The sequence below is a fragment of the Corvus cornix genome, chromosome 2 (assembly GCF_000738735.6).
Source record: "Corvus cornix cornix isolate S_Up_H32 chromosome 2, ASM73873v5, whole genome shotgun sequence".
Classification (NCBI taxonomy): Eukaryota; Metazoa; Chordata; class Aves; order Passeriformes; family Corvidae; genus Corvus; species Corvus cornix.
The window spans coordinates 64,741,922-64,760,210 of NC_046333.1; the positions used below are offsets into that span (position 1 = coordinate 64,741,922).

The 18,289-nt window shown below is 42.7% G+C and overlaps 1 protein-coding gene across 1 annotated transcript in view; it reads right to left on the reverse strand.

Annotated features, from left to right (window-relative positions):
- The window catches only part of PHACTR1 (phosphatase and actin regulator 1), a 308,164-nt gene that overhangs the window by 56,152 nt on the left and 233,723 nt on the right, over nucleotides 1–18,289 (reverse strand). The window contains 2 exon segments of the mRNA XM_039549910.1: nucleotides 2,240–2,570; nucleotides 14,178–14,357. Coding sequence (XP_039405844.1) covers nucleotides 2,240–2,570; nucleotides 14,178–14,357 — 511 coding nt within the window.

The window sequence follows — 18,289 nt, forward strand, 5'->3', positions numbered from 1 at the left end:
AGGAGCCTTTGGAAGACAACAGCTATGCTCTGCGCCTGGCACATTGAATTTTGGGGTGGTGTAGAGGCACCTCACCAGCCATGATGGCAATGTGAGAGGTAAATGGGTAGTCACTGGGCATGGCAGTGGGAGGCAATGTAGATGCTCTTTCTAATCCTACCTCTACAGCTCTTTCACTGATGGGAATAGGAATGTCCTTCATAGCCCTAGTAGTTTTTCCCCAGCTGAGAATTCCCCCATGCTGTAGAAACATTAGCCCCATGATGTAATCACAGATGTGCCACTATTCTGGTACTAAAATAAGCTGGCAGTCTGAGACAGCCTCTGGTCTGCCAACTCTTTTTCAGGCAGTAAGGAGAATCTGCCATCAATAATCCAGTTGTTTCCAGCTATGGAATATAATGAAGGCAGCATTATCAGAAAGACGTACTGGGGTAAATCATTAGGCATTTTGTCTGTTAGACCAAATATTTTGCCTTCCTGTACAACAGAAGGACGATATGATGCTCCTAGAACAAGCTGGCTACAAAGCTGTCCTTGGTACTAAATAAAACATGTAATTTTTCAGACTACGTTCTGTGTTCTGGGACTTTCTTGGTTTTCCTCTGAAAGGTAAAATAAATTTTCCAAAGCTTGCTGATGTAGCAGTCTATGAGGGCAGTTTGCATTTATATACAACATGCTACTTCACTTACTCAGACTACTTGAAGAAACACTCAGAGATACTCATAAGTGACAGTAACAAAAAACAGCCCCAAGGTGGGTAAGGCATTTCTGATCAAATGTGCTACCTCTTGCCAGATGCAAACAGCTAAGAAGGTAGCTGCTGTGGAATGGGTTAAATACTTATTTTAAGATCAAACATACAATTTAAATTAATTTAAATAATTTAAATACTGTATTAAAACCCCTCTAAGTGACTTTTAGAAAGTCTACATGAATTGTTTTGAGCTATTTGGTAATACTAATCAGATGCCCTGCTGGAGTGGCACATTGGATTCTAATTGCTCTTTCATGAATCTTCCTTTCCTTGCATTTAGCAATCCTCCACTCAACTGGAGCTCTGCAGTTATACCTCAGCAGTACATATTGCAAGCCAGGCACGTCCTATTAAAATCTTCTCCATTGGCTGTTATTACCTACTTCCTTGAACAGGACAACAGGGTTCAGGAAATTTGGTCTTTATATTTCCTTTCTGCCACAAACTCGTCAAACAAGCCTGGAAAGGCTCTTCCCCTGTCTCTGTTTCTCCAGAAATGACTCTGCCCTGAAGCTGTTAAACCCCTGAGGTGTCACCTCATTCAAGTCCTAGGCACATAACTCAAGCGATGACACTGATACTGAGGTTAACAGGGAACAGTGCACACCAGTATGCGGGGCAGGCCAGCCGCGGGACCGTGCGGGCCGGCCTGCCCCGAGGGTATCAGTGCAGAGCTGCGGCTCCGCGCCGCACGGCGTGGGAATGGCAGCGCTGCCCCCCGTCTCTGCCACGCTACCCGGACCAGAAATGAGCCGAGTAGCAACCAAAAGGATGCCATCCCAGCAGCCCCAGCAGAATACAATATGCGAATAAGCTACAGAAGCAGCTGCTGTGTGAGAACTCAACTGGCACCGATGTCCAAAGTGAACACCAACCAGCCGCCTCATCATTTTAAATTGAACTATTTTGCATTGTTTTACCATTTTTCTGTTGTATAAAAATTAAGCTCTTCCCTCTTCGATTTAATAAGAAAGGGGGAGATGTGGTGCTGTTATTTCCCCACTGCTTTTCTTACTAAATTTTCTGCCTTTCCCACATGGTCCCCTCTTCCCCAGCCCCTAGCCCTGGCCACTCCCTCAGGTCCTTTTGGTTCCAGTACCCCAACTCTGCCCATGTACCGCCCCTGCACCCTAAGATCATTCATCCATGTGCTTTCTCTGCCTCCCTTGTCCCCATAAAAACCCCCAAGGTCCCTCACCAGGTGGTCTTTCTGCCTCTGGGAACTGGCTTGTCATCATGTAATAAAAGTTCCTCTGAGGTCCATATGGAGGGACCCTTCTCGCCTCCTTTACTGCCACCATGTTGTGGAGCCGACAGCTAGCTAGAGCAGGCATGTGGGGCTGTCCGGGAGACTGTGGGAGAGCAGAACTGCCATTCTATCCTAAGCACCCCCGCAGTGCTTTCCGAGAAGGCTGGGGCTTGCTAAACCAAACCAAGCAATGCAACACCAGTATGTAATTTTAAAAGTTGATCCATTACCTTTCTAGCCTGTGCATGGTCATGGCTAGTGTTTTGTTCAGTTCTTCGATCATCCGGCACCCTGAAGGGTGAATGGGCAACGTGCTGGACCCAGAAGGAAGGTGCTGGCTGTGGCTGCCGTACTGGAGCTGGTGCTGGTGAGCTGCTAACTGGGATGGCAGGACAGTGTGGTGCTGCTGGGTCAAAGGCTGCTGGGAGCTCTTCTGCGTGGAATAGGATGAGAGAGAGAGGTCTGGCCCCCCTAAAGGCATGCAAATCATGACTTTCTTTGGAGGTAGTGGAGGTGACAGTTTAACTGGCATACAAGGCAGTTTCACAGGAGCGCCAGGATCTAAAAAAAAAGAAAGAGAGCCCTGGTGTTAATTTTTATGTCAGGAAGATGGAGACGAGAGTAACTGCCTGGGTGAGCAGGTATAGAGGTTGCTACTCCACACCTTCCCTGTTGTGACAGACAACTCCTATTGTATGCTCAGCATGGTCTCCAGAAAAAATGCTGTTGTTTTGCAGCACTCCTGAGTCCCACAAAAAAACATCTCAGGGCTGTGCATGTCCCTTAATAAACACATTAAGCAACACTTAACAAGGCTTGTGGCACACTTTGATGCTTTAAAGCCCTAATCCTCCAAAATAGCCCTGTGGGGTAGATGCAGCTTCTTGCACTCAACAGGCGCACAAATAGGGGGAGAGCAATTAGGGTGAGAGCAATTCAGTGTCTGAAGTTACAGGATGACTCACTACCATCACTGCCAGAGCAAAAGCTCAGGGATTCCTGATCCATTTCAGCCACTGCAGTGCAATTACTACAAGTCACGCTTCTTACGGGTTTGTAATGTGCAAAACATCTGGTGTAAAAAAATTACAGTAGAGGGCAAAAGAGAAAAGAAATAAAGTTTGAATACTAAACAGGACAGGTTTGAAAAATGGAGGGTACATGAGGAGAAAAGTTAAAGGGCAGTAGATTGTTAGGACTAATGTATTCTTTTACAGAAGTGGCAAGCACTGTTCCCTGGACTCATGCACTGAATTTTACCTTTTTAACTCTACCTAAATGTTCACTGAAACCCATAGTTGATCAGCCAGGCAAAGACTTCCCTGACTTCAATGAGAAATCCGTGAGAGGTCCACAAGCAAACCCCTCTTCCAGAACTCAACTGAAGGATGGAGATTTTTGGAGTTGCACTGTGAAATATTTTCAGAAGGGAAAAGAAGTAACATGAGGGCTTGTAGTTGCCAAGATGGGTGGGGGAAATGGTCACAACATATGCTAAGAGCAAAAGAGAGACAAAATATATACACTGTGAGCAACAACTCTGAGTTTGTCCCTAGGAGGAAGGCCAGGCCCTTTCCAGCCTGGAATACTGCACATATTTGTCTCTGCAATTTAGCTCTGTGGGCAATGCTTGCATGACCTTTCGTCTCTTGCAACTTCAGTCCATTCCTCTTGCTGCAACATGGAATTGCAGGGCCAGAATCCTTTTTTGACCTGAGGAAGCTTGGGAGTTAGATGCTGCTCTCCAAAGGTCATTGGTCTCCTGAGCAGTATGAGATTTCTAAAATCCTTTTCCAGATGGTTCTTTTTAGTTTAAACTATCCTTCCCCCCATCCCCTTCATTCTTTCCTTCCTCCTGGCCTATTCTGGGTATTGCCTGTTCTTCCACCTGTATCTAACAGCCAGGATGATATGAAGACTAGCAAGCAGTAACACTTCTTGAAAATGATTAAGCATCATAAGGTGAAAAAAGACCATGAGCCAAGTCCAGATATGTCTCTTGACTTATTTTAGTGCTAGTCAGATCTTCCACAGTATCCACTTGATATTAGTGGTTTTGCTATGCTAGGAGCAAGATGCTGACAGTGTAAGCTTTCCCCCTCTCCAGAGTGTTTCTATAGGCTAACAACATAGAGGGGTCAAAGGGAGTGCGAAGATGAAATACCACGTGCTGGTTTTGCTTGGGGTAGAGTTAATTTTCTTCACGGTGTCTGGTATGGAGCTCTTTTGGATTTGTGCTGAATACAGGGTTGATAACACAGAGATGTTTTTGTTACTGCTGAGCAGGGCTTGCACAGAGCCAAGGCCTTTTCTGCTTTTTGAACTGCCACACTGTTGAGAAAACCTGGGATGCATGGGAAGCTGGGAGGAGACACAACTGGGACAGGTGACCCCAGCTGACCAAAGGGATATTCCAGACCATATGACATCATGGTCAGTATATAAACTGAAGGTAAGAAGGAGGAAGGGGGGATGTTGGGAGTGATGGCATTTGTATTTCCAAGTAGCCATTACTTGTGATGGGGCAGGCCCTGCCCTCCTAGAGATGGTTGAACACCTGCCTGCTCATGGGAAGCAGTGAACAAATTCCTTGTTTTTCTTTGCTTGTGTGCATGGCTTTTGCTTTCCCTACTGAACTGTCTTTATCTCAACTAATTTGTTTTTTCATTTTTACCTTTCTGATTCTCTCCCCGATCCCACTGGTGGGGGAGAGAGTGAGTGGCTGTGTCGGGCGTGACTGCTGGCTGGGGTTACACCATGATGTAGGGGCATGGGGAAAAAGTGGCCTTTCCACATTGCAGAGTGGAAGAGTTACAGAGAGTAGAATCCAAGTCTTTCACCTTTCAACGTAATATTAGATTCACTTAACATGTCGCCTCTTGCAGGCAAAATTCTTCTGATGGCTCTACCAAGGCTGAAATTTAACTCATGAGTTTGCCAAAGCAGTAAAAGAAAAAAAAACCACTTTCAGGATTTTCTATTCAAGCACATAAAGGTCTTCAAGTCACCTTGTTTTTCTTACAAACATATTATTTGTATATATTTCCTCTTTGTATCCTGCATAAAAGAACACACTTCTTCAATAAAAGGTAAATAACAGAAAGAGTAAAGAGTAAATCGTATAGAGCCCTGAGAATAAGGCTCCTATGGGACTTGTAGTAAAAAAGTGGGTTTCTTCATACATTTATGCTTCAGGCAATTTTACTTCTACAGCTTGTCCTGAATTACAAAGACTACACTGAGATCTGCACTTCCATTTTGACAAATACAGGTTGGTTTAAGATCCCTTTCTGCAGTATGTCAATTAAAGTCTTCATTTGACAGTGCCTGTTCCTGGATGCCCCATCACTCTGTGGCAGCCATCCTTAATGGCGAATTCAAAGAGATCCCAACTGCAGGCATCTCTTGCTTTTGACAAAAGAATAACTGGAAGTTCATCTGGGTTTGCTGCCTTTTGTGATCCTGAAGATCAGAGCAATATTGTATGTTGGAAGTGAGCATGACATGTCAAATAGCTCAGGTATAAAGCAAACAGAGATCCTTCCTTCTTTGTTCTAAATAGTGAAAATTTCTTTCCTCATGCAAGCATTCATGTAGTAGAGTTGTGGCACAGGCACTGCAGCTCTGGAATTGCACAGGAGAACAAGTCTAGCTTAGTTATCCTGAGCAGTCCCATATTCATTCCATCGTGAATCAGAGGCGCACACTCTGGTTTCGACTCAGCACAACAAAGATTCCACTTAAATTTAAACAAATGCTTCTCATCAACATATTTTCAATGGTACCAGTGCTGGGTGACTCCACTGGACACTTGCCCATTATTTTTCATGTCTTTATTCAGACTGACTGTGTTACACCCAGGTTCTTGAGCTTGTCTGAATATGGTCCTAATACCAAAACAGACTCTTGGAAATGAACCAGAGGAATTAAATCTACTTGTCTGCCCTTCACCTTCAGGAGAATTCTACTTTGTTTAAATAAAATGGTTGAAAGGAGAATGACTACAATAGGAAGAGAGTTCAATCCATTTGCTGGGAAATGTAACTGTGTATCTTCACTGACGCCAGTAATGGAGACCTTGGTACTGCAAGTTTTAATGTGTGGTCTGATCAGTGACTATGCGGAGCAAGTGGGGCCTTGCCCAAATCCATGGGCTCCGGGCGCGCTGTTGGAAACTGTGCTACCATCATCTACAGTCAAGGATAGAACAACTTCTCCCTGCATGTAAGAGTGAGGTGACCGAGTTTTACAGCTCTTTCCTCTGTTTGTTTTAATTTCACAATGTACATGATTTATGAACCGGCGTGGTAACAATTATTGTCTTCAGCATGGACTATACATCAGACATGGGCATCTGTAGACAAATAAGAAGCTGGACAGGAGAAATAAGAACAAGGTATCTATGATAAGTGTCTTCTCAGTGAAACATTACCAGAGTCTTAAATCATTGCACAAAGCGCTTGTAACCAAAAAGAAGCAAACTGTGTGAAGCCAGGTGTGCAAGTCTGATTAATCTCTTCTGGCTGAGGTTTTTCATGCTCAAGAGAATAATGAGCAATTTTGCAAGATGTTGGTTTCCAGTGGGGTTGTGACCACTCAGCACTATGTAATAACTTGTATGCTAGAATTGATGAAAAAGATATTAAGACATGAACCTCTCCACTCTTGATGACAATCAATTGCTTAAAAGACAGTTGTGGATGCCACAATATTTGCTACACATCAGACTTTTGACAAGCAGGCCATCCCTCACCCTTTCCATAGAGATAATTTTGCTAACATCTGCAGTTAGCATCTGCATTTCTTTTGGGGTTTTCATGAGATAAACATACGTTTATTTGTTGCACAGGTTTGCTCCTATATGGTTTTTCTGATGTGTTAGTGGTACACTGGAGCTGTGCACCAAATATACCAACTCTGATGCTTCCTAGTCACTGAACATGGCTGGAGAATTGGTCAGCACACACTGAAGATACAACTGCTGCAGATGGGATGCTCGAAACTCCTGTGTGTATGGCAGCAAATGTTGCTGCAGCAGGGGTTGTAGAAATGCTCATTAAAATCTTCAAATTCTGCCCCAGATCAATTACTGCATGGAGAAAGAGGACATGCCTGGGAATCATGGGCTTGTGGCAGAGCTGGCTGTGTTTGCTATACTGCCAGTAGCAGAAATGCTCCTTCTTGACTCCTTGCCCGAATGTAAACCAGCGTTGTACCCTGACAGCAAGGAAGGACAACAGACTCCTGGGTGGTACAAGAAAAACCAGAAGATCAAAGGATTCTTCTATTGATAGAAGGATGCCCTCCTATTTAGCAGTCCTTAGACTGTATCTAGACTACTGCAAGCTTAGTATCCACCAGGAAAGATATCAAAAAAACAGAATGAGTTGAGCACGGGGTCACTGCAGTGGCTGAGGGCTAGAGCACCTGAGGGACTGAGGCGTGTTCAGCTTGGAGAAAAGACAGATTGTGGGGGAAAGCTTAACAGCAGCCTCCCAGTACCTACAAGCCAGGTTATCAATAATACTTTTCATGGTGTGTGGTGGGAGGAGGAAAGACAGTGGAAAAAAGTGAAAAAAAAGAGGTTCAAGACTGGATTATAAGGAAAATATCTTCCCTGCCATGAGAAGAGCCAGTTAGTGGAGGTTTATCCAGACAGGTTGTACAGCTGGCATCCTCTGAAGCTTTCAAGACCCAGCTGGTCAAAGGCCTGAGCAACCTGGTTTGATCCCATACTTGGCTCTGCTTTGAGCAGGAGGTTGGATTAAAGACCTGCTAAGGTTCTTCCTCACCTGAATGACCTTATACTGTGACCTTTGCTGTACTATGTACTACAAGGAATTTTCTGTACTTACTACAACTAATACAACTTGTCATAAAGTTAATGAGATACTCTTTAAATTCCTTCCAAGTAATTAATTCTGTAAAATAATGTGCAAAAAACTCCCCAAACTCAACAAACAGTGCAAAAACCAGTGTGGCCTGTTGAGGGAGCTCCATAGTAGAAATGGGGTGATGTGTCTGATACTTGCTGGCTTCATTTGGACAAGCAGCTTTTACTTTTTCAGCTCTTCTCTCCTGTAATCACTTGTACCTAAACGGTGGGAGCCTCTTTTCTTGTTTCAATGAGTTTTTGAGCAGATTCATAAAGACAAGTTAAAAACTGTTCTCAAAGATTTGCCGTGCATCTCCTGCTGGCTACAGCAAGATCTGCAGCCCTGTCTTCAGGGGAAGATTGGAGACAGAAATTCTTTGCTGTTCTTCTGTACCACATATGCATCCAAGGCTCAGGTTGAATTTGGAGAACAAAAACAAGGCATGATCAGCCTAAAGGTTGAGAAGTATAGCTCTGCATGAATTCCTATGCAAGGCCTTGAAGAGGGTTTCAAAAATGAGAAGACTTCCTGATGCTTGTGTGATAGGTACTACTCTCCAGGAAGCAGCAGAGAGAGGAAGTATAGAGGGAGAAACTGCATCAGGGTCCCGTTTCCCATGAGAACCTGGTGAAAGAGAACTGCTTTTGCTCTGCTGCTTCTCCCTTGAGCACACAGTGAGAGAACTGTCCACTGCCCCCACATGAATGTAACCTGTCTTCATGAATGTAGCCAGCCAGAGCAGGCAGCTGGAGGTAACGTCACAGTGGAGGAAGCTCAGGGATTATGTCTTGGGCTCATCTCCAGAGGAGTCTTCTGACACATATGTGACTACTGCATTATAAAATACTGCAGAGTATTTATTGGACAAATTGTAGTTGCAAAAACTTTTATAAAGCTGTCACTAATAACCAGCTGCTGCAAGGTAGCAGGACCCCCGGCATTCATGTTGTCAAACCTCATTCTTGTCTCTTCTGTATTGTAAGAAGTAACTTTTGAGGACTTTTAACATTTCCTACCCTGTTAAATGTTTGCCTCTAATTATGAATTAGTTCTGACTCTACACAGACATAACCAGAAAGCACAATATCTAAAAATAAACTAAAAATGTGCTATGTGTCTCTTCAAAATCTTGAATGGAGAAAGCAAAAGAATGCAAACAGCTTAAATGCAATAGATAAGTGGCCAGATACAACCAAAGCTACACCCCATTCTAATATTAGGCTAAATTTGGGCTCAAATACACTCAGGTATTACTGAGATCCCATCTTAGTGGCACATATTTTGTTCTCTGGTGTTTTTGGAGACTTTATGGGTTGCTGGTGATTCAGTCGGAAAATATCTAATTAATTTCAGAAAACATTATCTGTGCTGGTGAAAATTAACAGCTTAATGAATCAAGATCAAAGGGAACTTTACAACATCGGGGTCTATCAAATCAGACATGCCTAGTCTCCTGTCACTTGGCCATTAAAGATTTTGTGATAATCTGGGGACTTTATCCCAGCACCCCAATTAAATTTGGTCCCAGGTGATTATTTCAACGCTTCCTAAATTTTCAGTGAAGGAAGCTACAAATGTTGTCCTAAATGCTTGGGTTCTGCATATGGATATTGGAGAAGTAAAACAACAAAAGAAATTTCTATCTGTGTGTCTAATACTAATCATATTTGAAAACCAGTAGAAGGCTCACCAGGAGGTGACTGGCCAACAGGAGAGCAGTGAAACAACGGTATCAAAATAGTTAAGGCTCATGTTTTTCTCCTAGAGTTGCCTGTCTTCTAGGGCTACACAGGCACATCCACACCCAGTGCTGTGACAGGGATGTTCCCTGTGGAGGCAGCACCATCAAGACCACAGGACATGGTGTGAGGAAAAGCATGGAGCACTTTCTGCAGAGGTGTTGGCATCATTCCCAGGGGCTGCCCTGCAGTCTGCTCTTGGCTCCCGCCCTGTTTCTATACTGTCCCATCTCTACAGAGCCTCAGCATTGAGAAGAAGCATGCCAAGGCTGTGTGATTTATATTTGCTAGAGGCAATTCTCTCTGCCTTCCATCTTTAAAATGGATTTTTTTTTCCTTTTCATTCTCCACAAAATTAAATGTGCTCTTTTGTGTTTATTTAGGCCTGCTCTTTTATGTGCATTTCTTATCAACTGAAAGGCCAATCTTTGTCTTGGCACAGGGGGATAGATATTTGAGACGGTTCAAAATGCTTTCAGAGGAAAGGAATGTTTCTTTTCCATTTCTCAAACCTGTAATAAGTTCTTTGTCAAACCCTGCAAGTCAGTCTGCATAACTTCTTGAAGAACTTAGGAATAATTTCAGAGCAAGAGAAGGTCCGACTTTTTTCCCTCAAGGTTCGTATTTAAAATATTTTTCCTTTTTTTTTTTGCCTCTGACCATGTCTGTAGTGATTTTTTAATATATGTTTGTAAAATAGATACACTTATGTACACATACACATACAGATATGTAGACAGAAGTTGAGTTGCTTCTGCATTTTCACATGTGTACCTGAACCCTTCACAGGATCACATCTCCTCTTGCAGTCCCTTGAACAGAGCTACCAGACCATTAAACTTCTGTCACTCTCCACTACCAGGCCTGGTATGTTTTAATTTGTACTTCAACCTTTTCAAAAATTCTTCAGTAGAAAAATGTGTATGCAGCATGAACAGAAAAGTTTTCATTTTGAATGCCAGAATTCAGATTTTGCTTGTTTTCTCACTCACAAGCTGAGGATGTCTCTGGAGTAATTAGACAAAGAATAGCATTAATTCTGCTTCTCACTGAGGAGGATGCTTCATTAGAATTGATTGCTCATTTCTGAAGATTGCACACGGCTAATATAATTACCAGTGGAGAACACAAAGCACTGAGCAACATATATATCCTTTGGACCACCAAAGTAAATGGACCCTTAAGAACAAGCTGAATACTTTTATTTATAAGGCATGTATAAACGAGGGTTTCAGTACCAGCAGGAATAACTGTCAATTAAATTACGGCTCTATGACTAAACTTGAATCTCTGTTCCTTCACCCTGAAGGTTCTGTATATGCATGTACAAGAGTTTATCTGTATGCACATACAAGACTTTATATAGGACTAGATGAGACACCACTGAAGGACACCACAAAGTAAGAGAAGTCACAGTTCTGTTTCACTTTCATATGAAAGTCATCGCCATCAAGCAAGTCACTTTTGCTGATAATTTGAGTCTGATTCTACTTCACAGAAAAAACAAAACTACTCCAGAAGCCCTCATCCTTTGATTCTTCTGTTATCTCTTACAAAAGAATGGCTTATGAACCAAGGACATTTAGTACCTGAGTTTTTTTCCTATGCTATTCCTATAATTTTATTTCTGCCATATTGGCCTCATTTCTCAGCAACTTCTTAAAATTGGGACAAAGTTTTAAGGGAGATCTTAGGAAGCTGGTTTTGTCCTTAGGTGAAGCCATTAATACTGCTGCCCGGCCTTGCAGGCTGCAGGACTGCCCATTCAGTTTGTAGCAAAAGGCAAAATATTAACCATTATGTGCAGAGTTTGGCAGGTAAGAAAGTAAAGAGGTTTCACATAAAATGTACAAAACTATACAGGACAAAGAAGTATGGTCATTCAAACAGAAACATGAAGAGACTACATAGAGGTGACAGAAAACCAGAGCATGTTCTTTCCTAGTGAGGTCTTTCCTGATATAGATCTTAAACCTGATAAAATTTGTATGAACTGTCTGGGAAAAAAAAAAATCTACAATATATAAATGTGGGCAGACCATTTCTCACATCAGCTCTGAAAATATCAGGGCAGCATTAACACAAGATCAACCCAGGGGGAAGACTGGTAGCTGCCCCATTATAAAGATGAACCACACCTCATGTTCAACTCAGGATTTTGAGTTGCTGCCTCCTGTACAGCAGCTGCAATTATGAGCAGACTGTTCAAAAGGTGCAGGCAAGCATTTAGGGAACCTATTTTGGTCTGCATAAATATAGCCATCCTTTGCTTCAGCAGTCAAAATGAGAGACTGGGAGGAGGAGACACACCCATCCTCCTTCCATGTCTACCGAGAACTTTGAATCCCAAAGAGCTTGGACGCTTGTGAAAACACGCAGAACACAAAACAGAGCCTGTGTGTTTACTGTTGCTGCCTTCCATGCAGTGAGAGCTAAATTGCAGCATAAAGCAGAGGACGTCAAAATCCCGGTCATTGGGAACTGGAGCTGCACTCACCAGTGGGAGGGCAATAGTCAGAGCAGGGGTGGAAAGAGGGAACAGTTTGGCAGACACTGTAAGCACTGAGGCAAAATGGCAAGAAGTCATGGGACAGAACTGCCTGTGTAAGGATCAGGGGGGCAAGACAAATATATGGAAAGATACAGGGTGTGTGGAGGGGGACCTGCCCATATGGCAGTTGAAGGGACAAGCAACAAAGGGCAAAAGGAGAAATCAAAACTCTCCCCTCAACTCTCATGCCTTTCCTCATTAAGGGTATTTAAAGATACCCTAGTATTTTTCTCATACTTCCTTTCCCATCAAAGCACATCCTGCAACTTCAGTGGTGATGGTAAGTCTTGATGAATAAGAGTGAGGAGGGTTAAGAAATGCCACAGTGATCTTAGGAGATTATAGCTGAGAGGGGAAGTGCCCTGGAGCAACCTTGATGAAGGTGCAGTCTGAAGATCTGCCCTACGTACGGCACATACGTTACCAGCACACACAACAAGCGCAAACAGCATTACAGAAAGAGGAAGAACACTGGGAACCTCGCTACAAAGGCAGCTTTTCCTGTAAGGGAAACTGTGGTGCTGAGGGTCCAGGAATACCTACTTACCAGTTAAGTGGCTGGCAATCCTGGCAATAGGTTTAGGAGGCAGGGCAGGGGGCTGTTTGAGGAGTGACAACTGTTTCACTGGGGTGTCCTCATGGTCTCCAGGGAAAGCGGCAGATTTTTTGGGGGGAAGTAGCAGGACTGGCTTAGCTGTAGGATCTTGGGACAGGAGGACTCCGGATTCATTGGATGTGGGGCTCTCTTCAGACACTGGAGGACACAACCACATCATAGACGCAACAACGTTACGAGCAAAGCAGCAGCGGATACAGCCAAAGTCAGACAAGAAAAGCAGCGCAGCAATGCAGATTAGGAATGACTCATAGATTTCACTCAAACATCGTATAATGTAGAAAGGAGGAAAGAAAGAAAGAAAGAAAGAAAGAAAGAAAGAAAGAAAGAAAGAAAGAAAGAAAAAGAAAAGAAAAAAGAAAGAAAGAAAGGAAAGAAAGAAAGGAAAGAAAGAAAGGAAGGAAGGAAGGAAGGAAGGAAGGAAGGAAGGAAGGAAGGAAGGAAGGAAGGAAGGAAGGAAGGAAGGAAGGAAGGAAGGAAAAAAGAAAGAAAAAGAAAGAAAGAAAGAAAAGAAAGAAAGAAAGAAAAAGAGAAAGAGTAACACACATCTACACAACAGCCAAATTTCGCATTACTTCTGACAGAAGCCAGCTCCCTTATGTCAGGCTGGGATGTACTCCCACATCTGGAACACAAATCAAGTTTTATAATGTCACATCTCTGATGGTCTGTCACCACAGCTTGGCCAGGACTGGATATGTTAGCAGGTGGTCTGTAAACTTACCCTGTTAAAAGTAAAAAGCACCTCACGGGGCCTACTCTGTTTCAAAAAGGCTGCATAGCTGTGCAAGATCATGGATGACTTCTACTGCTCGCTTTTCCTCACTTGACCTTTGTCCACAACTCTCAGCAGCACAAAATGATGCAGAAAGAGGAGCTAACCTACACGTAGAGCACTGCTGTCTCTCTGCATGGGCTGGGGAAGAAGAGCAGCCAGCCTCACCCAGGGTGGTAGGGCAGCGGATCGTGTTAGTTACTGACAGATGTGTGGTGTGAACATCACCCAGCACCACGTGGCAGATAGAGGGCACAATGTTGTACCCAGGCTTCAAAATCGTTGTCAGCTCTCTGCTCTAGAGCTCACTGGCACATCTTAGATGTAGACAGAGAGCTGGAAACCTACTTTTACATGTTCACAAAGTGCAGGGGTTTTGCCTTACTCCAAGAGAGGTTACTTGCTTAGAAGTAGAGTTTACTTCTACATCACGTCAGACAAAATTTCTCACGGAGCATTCAGTGACAATTTCTATGCTGTCACCTCCTTCTACACCAGAAGACCTTCATTTTGACAAGGACTTCTCAGGGCTAAACACCAAATGTTAGAAGTCAAAAACTTGTTTCAAACAGCTTAAGAGTATCGACACCATAATGTAAATGAGATGTTACCTGTCCCATCCATGATCTCTGTGGTTGGGAGCACCTCATATGAGCAGGGTTCCACAGATGCTGGGACTGACTCCAGTTCTGCTAGGGCTGGCAGGGACACCTGGCTGGAGCTCAGCCCAGAGCCCAGAGGCTGCCCATTCTCCAAAGCTCCTTCTTCATTTGGTATGGAAAGTTCCCCATCTGTTCATAGTCAGAGGAAAGAAGAATGACAAAAAAGAGACATAAATAAGATGCAGAGAGAATTTTAAATGAAACCTATCTCCATTAGATGGTTTTCAAATGAGGAACCTGGACTGAGATCTTCTGTGTATACATGCACTGGGTTTATGTGGAAAGGTTTTGATAGCAGGGGGGGCTACAAGGGTGACTTTTTTGAGAAGCTGCCAGAACCTTCCCCCATGTCTGACGGAGCCAGTTCCAAGCTGGACCCACCGCTGGCCAAGGCTGAGCCCATCAGTGATGGTGGTAGCACCTCTGGGGTAACATATAATTTATGTCAAATATCTGTATGATCTTTTGCTCTATGCTGGGATGGTCATTATGAACCATGGTCTAAGCTGGTTTCTTCCTCACCATCCTTGACCCATGTGGACATGCAGTCCCATCCAATGTCAAAAAAAATCTGTTTTCTCTCTCTCTGTTGAATCTGGGAAGTCAGGAATGATAGTGGGTTGGAACTGAAGATATGAAGCTTTCTTAAAGAATATTAATATATACTGTATGCAATATATAATATTTTAATAATAACAACAAGAAGAATTATTATCTTTCCCTACACCAACTTTCATGCTATAAGGGACACAAGCAAAATCACAGGGGTATGTCCTTATTTTACATACAAATAACCACATTTTATGAAAGGGAGAGAATAATTTTTATAGTTGCCTGATGTAAGGTCTTGATACTGGGATATATCAGATTCCATTTAGAAAGCCTGTTTTTATAGTTACTAATAATATCTCCTCTACCTGAGAAAAATTTCTGTGACAGCAGCTGGCATTTTCTTTCCTATCAAACACCACTTCACATTAGAAATAATAAAGAGCAGAAGAAAGGATTCAGATTATTCTCTATAGTGTCAACCTGCATGATTTTTATCTCCGAACTTGTTAAGCACAGCACTCTGGTACCTGGAGGCAATGACTACATGGACATCACAATTAAGAGTTTTACAAAGCAAAGTGTTCAGCCCCTATGGTTACAAATGGAAGCCTGAAAATATAACTGAAATGTGACCTGTAAGACTAAAAACCAACAGGCAAATAAGCAGAACCCAATTTTACTAAGCATTTAAATTACTTTTAGAAATGAAACTCAGGATTTCAGAATATGGTTTTAGATTTTTGGGCACCACTGATTAGCCATATTACTGCTCAATGTACTGAGCAGAGATGTACATCAGTCAAATGAGTGCACATTTTCCCCTCACAGGGCTAAGATGTGCAAACCACTTTGGAAAACAATACTGAAAAGAGAAAAAAGTTGTCTCATTTTAGTGCTAGTACACAGCAATTAACAAGTCTGAAAATACATTATATGATAACTATTCAGAATTATGTTTCTACCATTTAAAGCTTCTCTACAGTGAATGAAGATGGTCTCCTGTTTATTTTGGAAGTATTATAAATACCAAGGTCTTGACTTCCCTGGTTTTGTTGGAGGCTTTTTGGAGACCCAGAGAGCTATTATGGTAATGCAGTCACATCATACTAGACTGAAACCTGACCCATGGCTTTGAGAGCAATCAACTGAGCTGGCTAAAAGGTGGCAACATGAACCAAAGCTAAAGGCTTTGGCTGTTTGCAGCACAGCCTCCGTTTTAACTGCCGTGGTCGTTCTGTACAAAGCTGTTTACTTCCCTAGGCAGCAAAAATCAAAAACAGTTCAGCCAGTATTTAAGCTGAACATTTTTTGACTTAGCTGTTGGGGTAGAAATGCTATGTATTCTGCACTGGCTCTGCCTCCCTTTCATAAAGAGACACATGTTTAGATGTGTTTGGGATAAGGACAGATGTTCTCTCAGTTACCTGGTTTCACAAAAGAGCGTAACTGTTTCTTATGTAGAGCATCTGCTTCTTGAATGAAAGGCAGTAACTGTGTCCAGCAAAATATTCATTAATTCAGTGCATTAATTCAGACTAAATTTGACTGTAACTATGAGAAAAGTATGCATGACAAACCCAGTAACGTTTGCTCTTTGGAAGGATGACTACACATTTTTCATTGAGATGCCTATTGTGATATGCTGAGCATGTTGAAATCCTACTGTCTTAAGTGTGCTATGTGCTTCTCAAGGTATATTAGCATGATTTAAGAAAACACCATTTGAATGACCAATGAAGACTTATGATTGCAAAAAAAGTAAAATGTAAGATAAAATTTTGGCTTTTTCCTTTTGTCATCATACTAAAGCATGGCAGCTTTCTGTGCTGACAGCATAACCTTTTTAAATCTTACATCTGATTATCTTGATTTAGACTCTAAAACTTGTCCTTGGCTTTGAATGAAATCGTCAGACATGGCACAGAATCATGACTGAAATACACATCCTAAATCAGGTATTGCTTAAAGAAGAGCTACATGGGGAGTTGCTCAAGTACAGCAAACAGATCAAAGATGAGGAAAAAATAATTTGTAGAGGGAAGAGCATCTTAGTGTGAATTAATCCTGCATCAGAGATATGCTTGACAACCAGATATAAAAGGCAAATTACTTATTATTTTCAAAGTATTAAAGCTATTCCAGTTGGCTGACATACAAATGGGAAGAATCCTGGTAATGCAATTATTACATATACATGGATGAACTGATCTGTTTTCAGGAACCGGCTATGAGTTTAAGGTTAATTTTGCACAGTGATAACATATGTAATCTTTTGTTCTCAGACTTGCTAAATCCTTTGCTGTTTTCAGAGTCTGGTGCTACTTAGCGGAGAATGACTTCCCGTAAGTCCATGAGCTTTAATAACATCAGCTGAGCATGAAACTGGATGGGTCCATGAGGGAGCTTGACCTCTGCAGCAAGAGAGCATGTGAAGGCTGCTCTTGTCTTACTCAGGAGACTCTGCACACCTGAAGTCACTGAAGAAACAGGACCTCAGAGGGAACTCTCTGATGCAGAGGACACTACTCAGACACAGTGATTCACCTTAGAGCAAGTGAAAACAACAGCACAGGGAGAAGGCCCAGATACATAGAAGATGTGTTCAAAACCTCACATGTGGCTCCTCAGCATGGTTTGTACCCCTGAACACACAGGCCACTTCCACTCTCAGGTACTTAAAAAACATTGCCTGGTGTGAAGCAGCCCACAGTGTGTCACGCTGACTGACATAGACCAGTCCTGTTGTGCTCCTCCTGTTGTAGCTCCGCCTACCCTCTCACCGTGTCTTTTACTCTGAGTCCTTTGGACTATGCAACTTTTTGCACATCTGAAAAGTGCCACGCTCACACATTCCTTTGACAGAAGAATGACAGAAGTCAAAATGGACAGTTTGAAATCCTGGGTTAATTTTTGGATTGGGTCGTCTCCTTCAGTACTTGTCTGCTCTCAAGTAGACAGGGCAAGCAAGAATTCTTGATGGCAAAGGCTAGGAAGGGCAGAGTAAAATTCATTGTCCTTCTCTGCCATGACCCCAAGGGCGAGGAATGGAAAATTGAGTGTTCTTGCATGTAGTCAAGACTTGCCCCTGGAACTGTTTCTTAGCCTTGGCGACTACCTTAGCACAGTAGCTGGGATCCTCCACAACTTCAGTCCCTAAGCAGATCCCTGATTTTGTGGGATCCCATGGAGTTTGAGACAGGCTGTTTCTGGAGGAGTTCAAAACCTTTCAATTTCACTGCAGCACAACTGGCTCTCCAGTGGCTGCCATGCCTTCCTCCTTGCTGCATTACCAAAACCACTTCTTCAAGTTTGTTCTCACATACTGTTGTCTCAAAATCTGCCTTAGTGTGTAAGTGCAACATGTCCAAATCCTGTCGGGACTCTGGTTACCTGAAATTTAAGTCTAAATCCATCATTTTGATTAGATAGAGCATATAAAAATACAAGAATGTAAAAGATGAAGACTGCCCATGTTCCCTTCAAAAACCATTGCATCATTGCCTTTGGAG